At 50.2% G+C, this 18,654-nt stretch overlaps 1 protein-coding gene across 1 annotated transcript; it reads left to right on the forward strand.

The window, feature by feature from the left end:
* The first annotated feature begins 2,825 nt into the window (after nucleotides 1-2,825).
* On the forward strand, nucleotides 2,826-17,697 carry LOC103586955 (splicing factor 3A subunit 2-like). The gene is made up of 5 exons (XM_008568312.1): nucleotides 2,826-2,835; nucleotides 5,288-5,445; nucleotides 5,500-5,613; nucleotides 5,647-5,757; nucleotides 17,503-17,697. Exons 1-5 carry the CDS (start codon nucleotides 2,826-2,828, stop codon nucleotides 17,695-17,697), a joined length of 588 nt encoding a protein of 195 aa, XP_008566534.1.
* The last annotated feature ends 957 nt before the right edge of the window (nucleotides 17,698-18,654 follow it).

The raw sequence follows: 18,654 nt of genomic DNA on the forward strand, positions 1-18,654 counted from the left end.
CCAGCTGCTAATGGAGGCCAGCACCGGTCTCTATGCACACGCCAAAGGAATGCACTTCACCGGCATTCTTCAGGGGATTGGCAGGAGCCAAGTTTCTTGCTGGCTGACCTTAAGCAGGCTGCCTCTTGGCCTCAAAGCAGGGTGGGGGACACGCAGAGAGAAGAGGAGCTATTCACATTTCGCCAGGCATTTCATCCTCTCATATGAGGCTAGATGGGGCCACTGTGGAAGCTGGATGTTGGATTTGTTGGGGGTGGGGGGTTGTAAATAACAGAAAGTATTCAGAATGAAGAGGGAAACGGTCACTAGCAGGGACCAGGAAGAAGTGATGCTGCGCCATCATTAACCTAACCGAACTAATTAGGAAACATTCAGGTTTTATAAATTATGCAAGATGCTCAATTTATACTTTTTCAAATTCCTACCATAACATAGATAATGAGGGAACATTTACAGTAACAGCATAACCTAATCAAGAAACCCTTTCATTAGCATGAAATCTTCCAACACGGTGTTTTCGAGCACAACAAACGGAATTATAGATGCCAGGTGAGGCCAGGGGGAGGGCTGGATTGAGGGGTGGGTGGGAAGAGGGTGCTGATTTCACATTTGGCGAGACCCATGGCTCTAAGAAACCTCCTCCTCCCACCCTTGGCATGAAATGGAGCTTTCCCGAGGTTCAGTCGTGCAACAGGGATGGAAAGATCTGAAAGGTCCCTCTGACTTCCCAGCCCACTCTGGGTGATTTATAACCACCTCCTCTGTCTTGACCCTCTGATCCTGGAAGACTGATAACCGCAGCACAGACCAGCCCTTTCTGCAGGCCAAAAATGACTCATGGAGGTCGTGAGTCAGGCTCCTGTTGAAGGTGTCATTCTGCATACCTGTTAGACAGATGCCTTAAGTTCCATTCGCAGTGGTGACTTTGCCTGGTGTTTCCAAGCTCACTGCCAGTGGACAAAAGCAAGGAACATGGTCCAGGGGCTATCGTGGAATCACAGGACACAAAGGGATCCTACCACAAAGGGATCCTATAGCAGATCAGTGGAGCCAGCTAAAACTAGGAACTCAGTACCTCCTAGGGAAGCGCCTTCCGTGCTAAACAGTTAGAAAGTCTTTCAAAGGCTCCCATAGAGAAGTGGGGGAGAGCACAGGCTGCCATTGATCTCCACAACTTCTGACCCTCTCTGTAGTGGGTTGAATGGTGGTCCCTTGTATTAAGTCAGCTCAGGTTGCCATAAAAAAATGTCATAGTCTACGGCCATAGCAGCCTGAAAGCACCCAATCTCGTCTGATCTCGAAAAAAATGTCATAGACTGAGTGGCTTGAACAACAGAAATTTATTTCTCATAGTTCTGAAGACTAGAAATCCAAGATCAAGGTGTTGGCAAGGTAGGCTTCATTTTGAGACCTCTTCACTTGGCTCATGGGCAGTTTACAGTCTGCTAATATGACTTCCTAGTGCAAGCTTTCTGATGTCTCTCCCATCATGGGGCCCCACCCTCATGACTTCATCTAACCCTAATTACTTCCCAAAGGCCTCATCTTCACATACCATCCCATTGGGAATTAGGAACTCAACATATGAATTTTGGCAGGACACAAACATTCAGTCATTCAGTCCATAACACTCCCCAGATATCTGCCCAGGACTTGTGAATGTGACCTTATTAAAGAATAAGGTTCTTTGCAGATGTAATTAAATTAAGGATCTTGATATGACATCATTCTGAAACACCAGGGTGGGCCCTAAATCCTAACCAAGAAACAGGCAGTGAAAAGACAGAGGCAGAGTTTGGAGCGATGCATTTACAAGCCAAGGAGTGCCAAGGATTGCCAGCAGCCACCAGGAGGTGGAAGAGGCAAGGCAGGATTCCTCCCTAAAGCTTTGTGGGAATGCAGCCCTGCCACCTTGATTTTGAACTTATGGCTTTCATAACTGTGAGAGAATAAATTTCTGTTTTTTAAAGTCACCACGTTTGGGCCGGCCCGGTGGTGCACTGGATAAGTGCGCCGCTTGGGAAGTGCACCGGCGCTCCCGCCCGAGGGTTCGGATCCCACATACAGACTGGTTCCCGCTCACTGGCTGAGTGAGGAGCGGGAGCAACACCGAGGGTTGCCCTAAAGCTTTGTGGGAATGCAGCCCTGCCACCTTGATTTTGAACTTATGGCTTTCATAACTGTGAGAGAATAAATTTCTGTTTTTTAAAGTCACCACGTTTGGGCCGGCCCGGTGGTGCACTGGATAAGTGCGCCGCTTGGGAAGTGCACCGGCGCTCCCGCCCGAGGGTTCGGATCCCACATACAGACTGGTTCCCGCTCACTGGCTGAGTGAGGAGCGGGAGCAACACCGAGGGTTGCAATCCCATTGCCGGTCCCCGGTCCAGTATGGGGGCAACACTGAGGGTTGCAATCCGTTGCCGGACACGGAAAAAGACAAAAGACAAAAAAAATAAAAAATAAAAAATAAAATAAAGTCACCACGTTTGTGGTAATTTGTTACAGCCACCTAGGAAACTAATACACTCCCTAAGCCTCAGTGTCCACCATCTGTAATGGCAACAGTAACAGTGACCAGCACATAGTAAGTGTTCAATAAATGTGAGCGATTGATGTTAGTGGACCCCAGACCTGCCTCTGAATTCTACCCACTTGTGCCAGGAAGCCTGCTCCCTCTCCTGCCTTCAGAAACCAGAAGACAGGGTCTTTTACGCTAAGAGCTAAATACCCCTAGTTCTTTCTACTGCTTCTTGAGTGACATAGTTGTACATCATTTCACTATTTTGGTAGCTGTCCTCTGGGTAACCCAAGGCATAAGCCGTAAGATGAGCATTGGTGAGTCAGAGCACGACATAGGGTGTCACTTCACTTATTCTAGAACCATTAATTTATTCACTCATCATTCATTCATTGATCCCTTGAACAAACATTTGAAGGATCTCCTAAGTGTCAGGAACCATGCGTGGAGCTGGGGATATAGTGACAAAAAGGCAGAGGCCCTGTGCTCCTGAGTTTCCAGACTAGCTTCTACCCTTCAGACTAGCTTTCACCCTGTTCCTACCACCCAACTGAGACCCGTTCAGCAGGAAAGGGCCTGCTGGGGGCAGATCCTGCCTCGGTTCTGAGTTTCTTGAGACCCTGGGGCTTATGCAGGTCAAAGCATGGGGATCTCTGGATCTGTCTCATTCATCAGAGTCTGGTTTCCCCACTACCACCCTCCTCCTGGCACAGAGGGGATATTTCAAATGCCGTCATGGATATTACCTTTGCTATAACCATTCAGAGCGTGAGCTTCAATTACCCAATCTCTGGTCCTCTGGTGCAAGGAAACCCACGTCAGTGCTGGGGAATGTTCGCTCCCACATCATTACCCAGGTTTCCATATTCCCTCCAGGAATTTGCAAGCTGCAGACTGTAAATTCTGCCAGGAGAGGCCAGGGACAAGGGAGTCCTGCTTTACCTTCATAGCCACATGGGAGAGATGGGTCTTGGGCTTCTCCCCCTCTAGTTTTACCACTTGCAAAAAAAGAGAAAGAAGCAAAATGTTTCCAAAATTACTCCCAAATGTTCCTCTGAAAACCTTAGGCTGACCCTGGATGCCAGTGAACTATTCATAGGGTGACAATTTCATAGATCTTGGTCAGTGAGCATAAATCTCTGATTTGGGGGTTGGGTGATTATGGCCCCAGTTTTGGCAAACACTTATGCAGATATTCCCAAACATGTAGTTGTTTGGCACCAGAACAGCACATCTGGAGAACAGGCTAGAGGTTTCACATCCAGAGCTTTGCAAGTCAGGCTGAGACAGTGCAAAGGAGTAGCTGAGGTAACTGCTTGCTAAAGGCCTCTCCTTTGGCAGTTGGTGGAAGAAAAGCATCTGAGTCCCACGTCTTGCTGCAACTGCCATAAGCCCACAGAGCCGGTCACTGGCAAGAAACCTCTCCATTTTATAGATAAGGGAATTGAGGCCCCCAGAGGCTGGAGAAGGAAAGAGCTTGGAGTTAACAGATTGCTTGATAAGATTGTTTCTGAGAATAGATGACCCCACGGGGGTCAGTAGGACACATGTTCATCTTCATTCGATGGCAGAGCAAATAGAGGCCTGGAGAGGTGAGGAGCGGTACTCATGGTCCCAACCAGTGCACGTACAGCCAGCTGCTAGACCCAGCCACAGCTCCTGCCTCTGCAGCAGTAGCCTCTGCACCAACCAGGCTCTGCTGAGCTCGAGTGTGTGCCCAGCTCTGGGGGAGAAAGTAAAAGCCATGTATCCACATGTGGAAGGCACATCTTAGATATTTCATGGGCATGAGTAAATATTCAAGAGGAAATATATATTTCAAATGGCATCCTTTTGGTACCTAAAACTTAACAAGAGTAAGAGGCGAGGGTGTGGGTTGGGAAGTACAAAGACGGCTGCCTCTTAAAGCCTTGATCAAATGTAGGCAGTGGGAGGACATGAGCAAGGACTGGAAGTGGTTGTGAGCCAGCAGGGGATGGCTCTACTGCTTACTAGCTGTTACTTGTTACAGTTGCTGGAGGTCTCTGGGCCTTAGTTTCTTCATCTGTAAAATGGGGAGAATAATCACTACCCTATAGGGTTATTTCAAGGCTTAAAATACTATGATAAAAGTAAAGAGAAAAGCACAGTGCCTGGTGTGTCGTAAGCACTCAAACACCGTCAGCCAGTACTTGCAGCTGCTGCTAGAAAAGATGGCACATGGGGTATCAGGGAGGACGTGTAGCTAAGGCAGAGAGTTCATGCAGGGAGCCTTCCAACGCCAGGTGGAGAGTTCCAACCTGATACGATGGCAGACATGACGTGCCTTGAGCTTGGAAGGTGACAGGGTGAAGGTGCTGCTTGGGGCTTTACAAAAGTTGTTCTAAAGGCCAAACAATACTGGTCCACTCTGGAAGCCTAGCAGGTCAGCAGGGAGCAGTAGTAATCCTCACTCTCCCAAGGCCATACCTGGAAATTGGCTGCTTGGCACCACTCCTCCCCAAAGCCAGACATGCTGCCCATCATGTGGCACAGCAAATGACCACGCTGTGGCTTTGGTTAACAGCTATGACTTACAGTTACCGCTCTCTGTCTCTTTCTCTGTCCACCCGTCCCCCCCACCACCACCCTTTCTCTTGCAGTATAAACCATAACCTAAAAAGCGGTGCCAAAAAAATCATCCCAACTTCCTGGCAAATAGATTTCACCCTATCATTTATTACGCACCATCCATTCATCCACCCGTCCACCCACCTACCCACCCGCTCACTCACATATCCCTCCGTTCAGCCACCCACCCAGCCTCTCACATATCTGTCCATACACCCATCCACCCATCCACTCATCCACTCATCCATCCATCCACCCATCCACTCATCCACCCACCCATCCACCCATCCACCCATCCACCCATCCACCCATCCATCCATCCATCCATCCACCCATCCACTCATCCACTCATCCATCCATCCACCCATCCACCCATCCACCCATCCATTCATCCATCCACCCATCCATTCATCCATCCATCCACCCATCCATCCATCCACTCATCCACTCATCCATCCACACATCCACCCATCCACCCATCCACCCATCCATTCATCCATCCATCCACCCATCCACCCATCCACTCATCCATCCATCCACCCATCCATTCATCCATCCACCCATCCATTCATCCATCCATCCACCCATCCATCCATCCATCCACCCATCCACCCATCCACCCATCCACTCATCCATCCACTCATCCATCCATCCATCCATCCACCCATCCAGCCATCCATCCATCCATCCACCCATCCACCCATGCTTTCAGCCATCACATGCTATGCACTGGCTAGTCATGTGTAAAAACCAGCGCTGTATGTCACTTCCTGCTTTTCCCCCACCTCCTTAAAAATAATCTGCCTCACCCCAACTAAGAGGAGGGCAGAATGGATGTGTGGGAAGAAGCAGGAATATCTCGACAGAAAGAGGCTGCTCCACACAACACCATAATAAATACAATTACCCGTTGGTCTCAGTTCCTGTGAGGCCCCACTGAGGTGCAAGTCCTGTTTCTGGAACCCCGCCATAGCCTTAGATCCTTCAATAAAACTTTTTCAGGAGGTGTTTCAGCACCTTAAATGAGGCCAACTGAAGGTGACTGTGACCAAGTCTCCAATCAGCCCTCGTCAGTGCACAGGGTCCATCCTTTCTTCCTCCAAGATACACAGGAGCAACGCCTTTCCAGGGCACAGCCCTCTCCTGTGATCCCTGTGTCCTGGATACAAGTGAGAGGGGGGGTTATGGTAGCACAGAAATGCCCAGATCCACACCAGCAGTCATTAGCTGCAATGCTTTATTGACAGTCCCAACTAGCTCAGCTCAAACCCGCCTGGTGGTGAGATGCTAGTTGCTACACCATGGTAGACACACTCTGCTATTGAATTTTTGTTACAGGCCAGGGGCACAAAGGCAAACAACACTGAAGATGGAATAGAGGAGCAAGCAAAGTTCGAAGTTGGAAGAGACACCAGCTAGGGGAAGTCAAGGAGGCTGCCCAGAGGGGATGCCATCTTAGCTAGACCTTGACAGAATACCCCTTGTAGGAGGGTGCGAAGGGCATTCCAGGCAGCGGGAATGGCACAGGTAAAGGTACAGGGGCATGAACACATCTAGCTCATCTGGAGAATGCCGATGTTGTTCTATGGACCTCAGCTGGTCTCACCAGCTAGCAGCTGTGGCCACTAATGCCTCTGGGGGACAAGCGCAGTAGGGGACAGGGAAGAAGTGCAGACACACTTCCTTTAAAATTTCCTGCTTTGCTCCTTATCAATTAAAGGCCAGTGATGTCACCAGATGTTATCATTGCATGATACGATGTCCTGGAGATGGGCTCCCTCTGAATTTCACAGATGAGGTGCATGTGGCCCAGAAAGGTGAAGTAATTTACCTGAGGTCACCCAGCAAGATAATGAAACATCCATGACAACGATCCATTTTGCTGACCCCAGACCCCTGACATCTTCCCCTGGACCTTTCTCAGGGGAGGCAGCTGTGAGCATCCTCTGATTCCGTCACCAGCAGACTCTAGCGAGGCCTTCATTTTTTTTAATGCTGTTTACATATGAGAGAGAGATGAAATACAAAAGGCAGTCAGAAGCTACGAAGGGCACTCTGTCAAATTCAAAGTCCCTGGGGATCATGGTTCTCTTCTCTCCCCCTTTGTACCTCTCCTCCAAGCCCCTCTGATTGTTAGGAAAATAATTGAGGCCGCCATGTGACTCCCATCTGAGAGCTGAGGCTGGGTCAGGGAGTTGACGGTCTCCTCTGGCAGTGATGGAGGGGCTGGAGGCAGCGAAGGTTAGAAATGCAATTTCACAGAGGAGTTTAAGATGGGATGGGGGAGGGGACGTTGTTGCAGGAGGAAGGAGTGATTAGTGTGGACAGCTGCTGGGGCTAGCGGCAGACCTCCACAGCCCAGCGGGGCAGCCCACGGAGCCTGCGAGAGTGGGACTCTACTGCGTGTTGGTTTCTACAGAGAGCTCCTTCTTAGAGGCATAGCTTTTCCCCCTTCCAAGTCTCTCTGTCCTTTATGACTCAGCTTACTCCCCCAGGAAGCCTTCCTTGACACTCGTCGATGCTGAGCTACAAACCCCTTCTCTCTACAGCCTCATAGTATTTCTCTACTTCAGCCCTTATCACATGGTGCTGAGACTGGGTGCACACGCGCATGGGGCATATGTGCAGTTGTGTGTATGTTCGTATACCGTGTGTTGGGGGGCTGTGTGTGTGTTCGTGCCCCACTGGATGGGGCTGCTGGAGGGGAAGCCACACCTAGGCCATTTCTCTATCCTCAGTGCATGGCCCTGGGCCTGTCACGCGATAAAGTCTCAACATGGGAAGGCTGAACAAGAGAACACAGGAACTAGATGAAGAAACTGATGAATAAACTATCGTTAGAACACAGCTTGTAGGACAGGGACCTGCTCTGTTGATTGTCTGTCCAGCCCATGAGAATCCAGCTTCCTGGAGGGTAGGGACTTGGTCTAGATCAAACACCACTGGGAGCCCACTACCTGCAGCAGGCTTTTTCAACCTCTGCACTATTGACATTTAGGCCAGATAGTTCTTTGTTGTGGGGCCTGTTGTTCTAGGGTGTTTAGCAGCATCCCTGGCCTTTATTCATTAGATGCCAGTAGCAGCTACTGCCTCCCAGTTGTGACAATCAGAAATGTCTCCAGACATTGCCAAATATCCCCTGGAGGGCAAAATAGACCCCAGCTGAGAACCGCAGGCCTAGCGTAATGCCTGGCACAGAATCAGCACTAACCAGCTGACCTTTCGAAGAGCTGTGGCTATCTCTGGCTTGACTGGAAGACTGCCAGCCAGGGCATTGGCACCTGGTGAGGGCTGAAAATGTCAGAAGAATGTGAGAGCAGAATTTCCAGTCCCCCACCCACAGTATCAGCAGCCCGCACTGCAAAAGCATTTGCTGTCAAGTCTGGACTCACTGCTTCCCCCCAGCAGGCAGGAGCCACCTTTAATTGTCCTCCCACCCCAGGCCTGAGATGCTAATGATGTCACTTCCTGCCCCATGCCTCAGCACCCACATACCTAACAGACTGGACTCCAGTTCCTGAACAAAGAATAAGCATCCCTGGTGGCTCCTCTGTGGAGCCTGTTTCTCCAACAGCGCCTGAGGTCACACCCAGCTCTCATGTAAGCTCAGTTAACTAGGTCAGATCTCTTGGCTTTCTTCCAAAATTCCTTCCTCTGAGACCAATGTGCAAATGTTGTCTCTTGTAGAGGCTACCGAATTGTTCAACCACTAAGCCACAGTGGCTGGGGAGGGTGTGACCCTGATCTCTTGGCTTTCTTCCAAAATTCCTTCCTCTGAGACCAATGTGCAAATGTTGTCTCATGTAGAGGCTACCGAATTGTTCAACCACTAAGCCACAGTGGCTGGGGAGGGTGTGACCCTGAGGCTGTCTACTTGGCAGGAGAATTGAGAAATTGTGCGTGTGTGTTCACATGTATGTGTGTGCACATGTGTGTGTGTGTCCCATTTACCTTCTCTGGGAGGTTTATGGGGCTGAGACCAGAGGCTAAAGGCTGTCAGGACAGTGTCCCCAGTGGTCCTGGTGGGGAGGGCTGGTGAGACAGTTATGACTTGGCCGAGGCAGACAATTGCAGAAATACAAGGTCGAAGCTGGCCACATCTTCTGGAATGGAACCACCCATCGAGGAAGGTGGAACACAAGAGGAGCCCAGAGGGCCAAGGGCCTGCTTACACAGCCCTGCACCAACTGGTGTCGTCACACTGGGCACTCTTACTGGAACCAAGAACATAGGAAAAACAATGGCTGTCAGGACGGCTGAGACAGAGAGGACATTGGAGGACTCACTCAACTGAATCCTCTGGGTTTTTCCATCGACTGCACTGTCAGCACCTGAAGGGTGGGACGAAGAGCCTGCTATGGGTTGAATGTGATCCCCACTGTAACAGTGTTGGGGGTGAGTCCTATCATGGTGGCCTAAAGGTAGGGCATTTAAGAGGTGATTAGACTGTGAGGACTGTACCCACATGAATGGGTTAATCCACAGTGATTTAGTGGGTGGTCATGGGTGTGGTTCTGATGGATTTATAAGGAGAGTGCATGAGCAGCTTAGCTCTCTTGCTCAGGCCATCTGCCATGTGATACCCTGCGTTGATGCAGAGAGTCAACACCCATGAAATGGCCCTCACCAGATGTGTTCCCTGGACCTTGGGCTTCCCAGCCTCTGAAACTGTAAGAAATAAATTTTATTTCTTTATAGATTTTATGTCTCTATAAATGTTGTAAGCAGCAGAAATGGACTAATAAGGTGCCTCACGTTTGTCGTCCCCACAACACCTTGCATACAGTACAGAGTGCAGTGTTTGTAGGTCTGTGGGTGACAAAGNCTTTCTTCCAAAATTCCTTCCTCTGAGACCAATGTGCAAATGTTGTCTCTTGTAGAGGCTACCGAATTGTTCAACCACTAAGCCACAGTGGCTGGGGAGGGGGTGACCCCGAGGGTGTCTACTTGGCAGGAGAATTGAGAAATTGTGCGTGTGTGTTCACATGTATGTGTGTGCACATGTGTGTGTGTGTCCCATTTACCTTCTCTGGGAGGTTTATGGGGCTGAGACCAGAGGCTAAAGGCTGTCAGGACAGTGTCCCCAGTGGTCCTGGTGGGGAGGGCTGGTGAGACAGTTATGACTTGGCCGAGGCAGACAATTGCAGAAATACAAGGTCGAAGCTGGCCACATCTTCTGGAATGGAACCACCCATCGAGGAAGGTGGAACACAAGAGGAGCCCAGAGGGCCAAGGGCCTGCTTACACAGCCCTGCACCAACTGGTGTCGTCACACTGGGCACTCTTACTGGAACCAAGAACATAGGAAAAACAATGGTTGTCAGGACGGCTGAGACAGAGAGGACATTGGAGGACTCACTCGACTGAATCCTCTGGGTTTTTCCATCGACTGCACTGTCAGCACCTGAAGGGTGGGACGAAGAGCCTGCTGTGGGTTGAATGTGATCCCCACTGTAACAGTGTTGGGGGTGAGTCCTATCATGGTGGCCTAAAGGTAGGGCATTTAAGAAGTGATTAGACTGTGAGGACTGTACCCACACGAATGGGTTAATCCACCAGTGATTTAGTGGGTGGTCATGGGTGTGGTTCTGATGGATTTATAAGGAGAGTGCACGCTTTAGAAGGAGAGTGCGAGCAGCTTAGCTCTCTTGCTCAGGCCATCTGCCATGTGATACCCTGCGTTGATGCAGAGAGTCAACACCCATGAAATGGCCCTCACCAGATGTGTTCCCTGGACCTTGGGCTTCCCAGCCTCTGAAACTGTAAGCAATAAATTTTATTTCTTTATAGATTTTATGTCTCTATAAATGTTGTAAGCAGCAGAAATGGACTAATAAGGTGCCTCACGTTTGTCATCCCCACAACACCTTGCATACAGTACAGAGTGCAGTGTTTGTAGGTCTGTGGGTGACAAAGAAGACCCCTGATGCACACTGACCTAGAAAGGGACTTTTAGATAAAACAGACCCCTTTGGTTTTCTGACTTCAGGCCAAGTCTACCTGCTGGTTGCCAGGAGACCAGAACCAAGAGGCAGTTCTGACCATTTTTCCATTCAGAAAATAATCCTGAGAACCCCCAGACCCCCTGTCATACACATCCACACACTACAGGTTTCCTTCCCTTGTAGAGCTAAACAAGACACAGAGCACTAGGGAGAGCCACCATTTGGGAGGAAGGGCAGATGGAAGGGGTACCTTCATGCCAGGGAGGCACCAGCTGGGCGAGCTGGTGTGCCCTGTAGCAGCAATCCTTCTGTACAGAATGGTGATACATGACCATCCCTCTCACTTCAGCTCCCTAAAATCCCAGCCCTCTTCTTCCCAACCTGCCTACTGCACTTGGGGTGCAGACCCACCTGCAAAGTCTTCTGCAGCCTCCAGTGTACCGAGATGCCCAAATCACAGGCTGCCTTCAGCCTAAGCCATGTATTTACCCAACCAGAAGTCCCCGAGCGACTCACCAGTAACTGCAATGATCCATGAAGCTCAGGGTACCCGAGATGCTTTAGTTGTGGAAGGGCCCCCAAAGAAGACTATATGCCTCCATAGACAATCTCAATAGACTAAAACACGTGAAGAGATCAAGTCAGTAATTTAAAAACTACGCACAAACAAAACCCCAGGTCCTGATAGCTTCACTGCTGTGTTCTACCAAAACTCATAAAAAGAATTAATACCAATTCTTCATAAAGGTTTCCAAAAAAAAAGAGGGCCCAGAGAGGGTTATTAGCCAAAGCCAGATCACACAGCACGTAGCTGGCAGGGCTGGGCTAGAACTGCCGCAGATACAAGGCTGCACAGATCCTCTGACTTGATTTTTTCCATCTGTAAGAGAGGGACTCAGCTCTTATCCCCTAAACCCTAGCCCTGTGCTAAAAGGGGAAATGATATGCATAAAGGCTCAGGAATTCCAGAGAAGGAGGAACATGGCTCCCACAGCATGGTTCGGGGTGTTGTCCTTATCTCCAGTGTTCCTGAGAACCCCATCAGCGTGCTCCTCTGCTTCGGGCCCCCCTGCTCACCAGAATCAGAGCCCAGGGGAGGTTAGTAAGACAGCCTGATCTCTCTCACAGCATCTCATAGACTCACTGGGTTCCTGCTTCTGGAGAGTGGCCGTGATGGGTTGGTGATGCCTGGAAGCACTTTACAACAAGCGACAAATCATGCTTAATTTCTCTTGTGTTCATTAGCGTGACATTAATCCTGATGGACTCGTTTGGGGTATAAGGTGAGAGCACTATGCACACTCAGTCCCCACCTGAACCACTCGGGCAGTGGAGTCTCATTCCAGAATAGCTGGAAAAGCATTTTCTAAAAGTCCTCAAGGAATTCCGCAGATATGGAGATGTGACTGGGGACATGCTCATGTTTCAGAGTCCCATGAAAGAGCAAGGAGGGTGGGAGGGAGACAGCACGGTGGGAGGTGCTGATGGTGGCTGCAGTGAGCCAGCCCTGGCCTGGGGAGCTGCAGGGCTCTGGTGACCAGACAGCAGCCTGCGCTCCAGCTGCAACCGTGTGAGTGCACAGCACAGCTTCCTCCCACGTCATGCCCAGGATCCCCATAGCACCCCATCCGAGCCCCTCCAAGGGCCCTGCAACAGGCTACAGGCAGCCCAGGATGGAATCATGTCCACTCTTGGGACAGCAGTTCCCTCATTCTTGAGACTGAAAGAGGGGTTTGCTGAGAGCAGGAACCAGATAAGTCATGTAAAGGCATGGAGTGGAGGAGACCGGGGATAACTGGAAAACAGGCTGTCTCCAAAAGATTTTGAAAATTAACAAAAGCAATAACAATAATTAACACTGTGTGGGCCAAACAAAATATTTGCAATATCGATTATCTGGCCTACGGCCAGCAGTTGATGATCCCCCACTGCAGACTTTTCCCAAGGTCCCTTATAACTTTGATACTCTGTGGTCATTAGAAAAATCCAATGAGCAAGACACCTCTCCCCTCTGTCCCCCTCCACTCCCACTCTCACTCCTGCATCATCAGGCTGACCTGCTCACCATGACCCTGGGCCAAGTGTCACCAGCCCTGTTTGTGCACACACTGCACACACCCCTTCTCTCCAGTGGATCTCTGCAAACCCTCCCACCCTGCCAGTCCCAGGTCAAGGCTGACCTCATCCCATTCACCTCCCAAGGCCTCGGTGGCCTGTCCCTCACCTGATTCTTGTAGCTGTGACTGGAGCTGTGGCTCTCAGGGACACACTCACCATTGCAAACTTCTGATAGCACTTGTGTGCACTCAGTGACCTGATGACAGGGGCCACATGCTGAGCTCTGGGGATGCACCAAGGAGGCAGGGAGGCCATGGTTCTGCCCCTTGCTGTGGTGAGGAAGGAAGGACCCGACCCCAGTCGGGCAGCTGCCTCACGTGGGATGCGGGTCTGTGTGTTCATCCACATTAGTCCCCTTCACCCAACCAACAATCCAACACGTCTATTATTTTACCCCCATTTTACTCATGAGATAACTGAGGCTCTAAAAGGACCTAGGAAAAGCAAAAAGGGACCCAAAAATATTGAAGAAATTTTTGCCTTTGTTTTTTAGAAAAACAAAAGGGCCACAATCTTCTTTTCCCTACTAGAGAAGGGGAAGGAGATGTAGGAATGGAATTCTCAATGGATCAGCCAAAGTCGTCAATATCCTGTTTAAGAGGCACATAATGGTTAGCAAATTACAGCATGTAAAAAGGGGCATGGAAACAGCAGTATCCAACTTTCCCTCGCAGTCCCTTCTCCCCACAACATCAAAACATTTTGGCATCTTCAAGATTAAGGCAGAAGACAGCCCCTGGCCTCTAATTGCTCTCAGTCAAAGACTGTAGCGAACATGTTATTAAATATGTAAATAATATGAGAGCCAGAAGAGAATTAATATTTCATATATAATGAAGTTAAGATGAATTCTCCTGTGTCTAATTTTCTGTTTTTAAATACATAATGCACTGTGGAGTCCAAAGTGATTCATGGTATTTTATATTGGTTAAAGACGTTCGGGGTTTCTCTGAAGCAGCTTCACTAAATGATTAACCTGAATATTATTATTACAAATAGGATTTGTTTTTTAAAAAATTAATTTTGTAGTTAATCAGAATGAAAAGCATGGAGTTCTTTGCTGGTGGGCCAATTTTAAGTGGGGAAAAGAAACTGAGATAGAGGTTGCAAATCCTAATTCTTACAGGGGCATGGCAAGGAAATGAATGAAGCAGGCTGGGGGACAGCAGGGAGAGGTGGAGACTGTGGCAAAATGCGAGAGTACATGCCCCGTCTAGAGGGAGAGCCACAGTTGCCTTTCAGAAACAGGAGCCAAAACTTCAGATTTTTTTGGTATAAAATTTACTGATATATAAAGTTGGTTTCTAGTTCAAATATTTTCAAACACTGTGGATTCAAAAGAAGACAGTGCATGGGCTGCCAGTGGGCGACCTTCAGACCGAGACATGTGGCTTGAGGAGAAGGTGCCACCAAGCCAGATCCACCAACCTCTCTGCAGTGGAACCGTCTTCTCTCACCTTGACTAGATGATACACTGGTGAATATAAAATCTGATTAGTCAGTGTTTTGGGAGGACAGTTTGGCAAGATGTAAAAAATGCAAATCCTTCAGTCCCCCAACCCCCTCGGTTCTACTTCAGTTTTAAGAATTCATCCTAAAGAGATAATTAAGGATTGGCCAAAAACTTCTCTATAATCATGTTCTTCATAGCATTGTTTATAATAGCAAAACAAAAAGTACAACCAACCTGAGGGTCTAACAATTATGTTTGATTACTGATTTGTATTGTGGTGCATCTAAAAACATGGAAACTATGCAGTCCTTGACAAATATAAATAGGTATCCACAGATATATTTTTAGAGCATGGGTAAAATATAGTATAATCTTCTAGTATTTTTATAGTATAATTCTAGTATTTTTAAAAATAGACATACATTTATCTGCCTAGGGAAAAGATGAGAAGGTGATCTACCAAATAGCCAGCAGTGGTTATCTGTGGGTGGGTGGCACATGACAAGGTATCATGGACACAACCTGGTCTTTGGAAGCTCACCAATCTAGATTTAATCTTCACTTCACTGAGGGGCTTTTGCCCCCTTAAAACTCACAGTTCTCATCTGGGGAATGAATAATTGGGCTGCATACTTTCCAAGGTCCCTCTATGATTTGAGACCACAGACAAGGGAGTTTGGAGACAGCAGCTCACCTATTTGTTCACGAGAATTGACTGACTATCAGATGGGTGCTGTGAAGGTTAATTCTAGCAGGCAACTTGATCAGATTAAGGAATGCTGAGAAACCTGGTAAAGCTCTGTTTTTAGGTGTGTCCATGAGGGTGTTTCCAGCAGAGATTAGTATGAGAGCCTGAGGGGACTGGGTGGGAAACACCCACCCTCAATGTGGTCGGGAACCATCCAATCCTGAATTTCTCTCTATCCGCTGGAGCTTGGATACACTCTTCTCTTCTGTCCGTGGACATCAGAGCTCAAGACTCTTCAGCTTTTGGGTTCCAGGACTTACCGAGACACCATCAGCTTCCCTGGCTTTGAGGCCTTCAGACTTGGACTGAGCCACACTATCGGCATCCAGTTTGCCGATGGCCTATCGTGGGACTTTTCTTCATAGTCGCGTGAGCTAATTCCCCTAATAAATCCCCCTCATATATTTATAACATATCTATTGATTCTGTCTCTCTGGAGAACCCTGACTAATACAGATGCCAAGCCTTATGCCAGGCTCTGGACTCGACCCTGTCCTCCAGGAACACCCCAATGAGAGGCAGAAAGGGACAAGCAGGCAGACTCACCCCTATTTTTCCACAGCGCTTTTTCACTCAGGATCCTGCGGAAGTGCACAGGAGGGGCACTGACTTTACGGACTGGTCAGAGCAGATTTCCTGAGAGATGGTCCCTGAGCTGAGTCAGAAAAGATGAGCAGAAATTAGCCATCCAGAAGAGAAGGAATGGAAGACAGGCATTTCAAGAAAAAAAAGAGAGTGTGCCCAAGGGAGAGAAGGCAGTGTGGGGTGCTGGGGCGGGATCAGGGGGGAGGAGGCAGGGCTGAGTCATAAAGGTGCCATGTGCCCCTCCTAGGGGTGGGGATTTTAAACTGGGGTGAAGGGAACCTTGAAGGCTTTAAGAATTAGGGAATTCATATGGCCAGGTTTTTAGAAATCCTCATGGCAGCAGGAAGAAGGCTCAGGAGAACAAGGTACCCCAGAGCCTGTTGTGACAGTGCAGGGTGGAAGCGGTGGCAGTGGCGATGGAGAAGTCAGACTTCAGGACTGCCGGTGTGGGTGAGGCAGAGGAAGAAAGCGAGAGGACTCCGGGTTTCTGGCTCCGACAGCTCGTGGACGGGTATGCAGGTCACTAAAATGCGAATTACTGGAGGAAAAGGAAATTTGGGGGAAAGGCCCATGATCAATGTGGGAGCTTGTGGGACATCCAAGTGGATGGATGAACAAACCCAGAATTCAAGAAAGAGGACTAGGTTTGGGGTTCAGCAAAGGACGGAGTGAAGCAGGAGCCCATAGCAGTGGTCAATGGCCCAAGGAGAGAGGAGTGTGCTGTGCATGGAACCTGGGAGGCACAGGCCCCAGGGGCCAGGTGGAGAAAGCGGAAGAAGCTTCTGGGATGGAGACTGAGGGGAAGGCTCTGGAGAGGCAGGGGGAGAGCGTGGAGCACAGGAGCCCAGGGGAAGAAGGCTCAGGGAAGCGGGAACTGGCCAGCAGCACTGAGTGTTTCTGCACGATGCTGTAAGACGGGTCCATGGTGGCTTGAGAGCCCACAGGGCAAGGAAACTGGAGAAAACTGAAGGTGTGTGGACGGGGTGGTTGGGGAGTTGAGCATGGCAGGAGCCACACACGTGGCAGCAACTGGCAAGTGCTGCGCCCTCCCAGGGCCGGGCCGGAGCAGGCTTCCAGAAGGGCTGGCTCGCCTCCTCCCTGCCAGGCTCCCTACATAAGGTCACACTCCTGCGATTCCTCAATCTGGCCACCGGACGGGGGCGATGGGTGAGGGAATTCCACCCAGATGTAGTCAGGGGTCAGGGAGCGAGAACAGGCTGTACTGCCAGGTTTCCAGCAGCCCGAGTGAAACTCTGATGACGTGACCTCATGTGGCCGCTCAGGACACAGCTTCCAGCCTCTCCAGGAGCACTCACAGCTGGAAAGACAGCCTCAGAGTGAAGACAGAAACCTGAGGGTGCTCTGGGGACACCAGCCCCTCTCTGCTGGCCTCCCTGTGCTCTGCTTCTTCTGGACTTGCTCTGACAGCCCAGAGCATCTTTCTCAAGAACTGCCAACTTCCCCGGCACACTGCTTAGGTGGTCACAGGAGGAGGTCTGCAAGGGATTCAGGACAGCCCCTGCTCCAGCCTTCTCCCACCCCCCAGGATGCCCAGCTAGCCTCTGCCAGAGCAGGGGTGACCATGGAGCAGCAGAAAGCGCCCTGTACCTGGACTTTAATGGGCCTGAAGCAAAGCCCCGGCTCACGAAGCAGCCAGCAGCTCTCCACCTTCTGGATGCACAGGAGTTTGTCCATCCTGGCCCTGTGCCTGGACCAGGTCACTGACCAGTCTGACCAGTGATTTGTAAGCAGAAGTGACGTGTGCAACTTCCAGGCCTTAATTTCTATGAGACCAACCCAAGGGCTCTTGTCACCTCTGCCACAATGGCCAGGAATGCCTCAGATGGTGGCATTTGACAGCCTGGGTCCCAGAGACAGGACGATGAGAAGCAGAGTCCCCAGCAGACCCCCCATGGAGACGTAACATGAGTAGGAATGAAACCACCTGCCTGAGAGCTTGGCGAGGATTAGAGGAGCGAGGTATGTAAACGTGTGCACGGTGCCTCCCGTGCAGCACGCGCTGCCTCCAGGGCACGCCTGCTACACCATTTGTCCTCGGGCTCCCCCTTGGCTCTCCCAGAGCGTGTTCACTCCTTCCTTATGACAGCCTTTCAGAGATTTGAGGAAACGGGGAGTGCATGCGCGTGTGTGCGCATGTGTGTGTGTGTTTGGGAGAGACAGAAGTGGAGACTTGGAAGCTACTGTCTGTCGAGGCCGGCGCGTGCTGGGCCCTGTGCTGGGAGCTTCACATGCCTTATCGACAATCCTCCCCTGGAGTTTGTGAGGCAAGTATGACTGTCCCCAGGGCAGGAAAGAAGGCAGTGTGCTGGTTATTCTCGGTCCTGCCCCGCCCTGCTCTGGCCTAGGAGGTGGCTCCCTCTGCCAGCTGGACAGGGTGTGACAGGAGGGGGAAGGAGAGGGGTGTGGCTTCCCCACTCCCTGCTGCAGGAGCCCCCCTCTGAGAGTCCAGTTCCCATGGGGTCCTACCAGCACTGCCCTCCCTGTCCCCAAGGGCCCCTTCTACCTTAGGGATGGTCACTGAGAGCATCGTCACCTCTTGTGTGTTCCTCTGACCCTGACCACACAGTGACGTCGTCCCTTCACTGGAGCCATCTGGGGTGAATTCTGTTTCCTGCCAGAGCTCTGAGTTCACACCCAGGCCTCTGACAACAGCCCTGCCTCTCTCCAACCCCACCCC

This window comes from Galeopterus variegatus, unplaced genomic scaffold (genome assembly GCF_000696425.1).
Source record: "Galeopterus variegatus unplaced genomic scaffold, G_variegatus-3.0.2 Scaffold397, whole genome shotgun sequence".
NCBI lineage: Eukaryota > Metazoa > Chordata > Mammalia > Dermoptera > Cynocephalidae > Galeopterus > Galeopterus variegatus.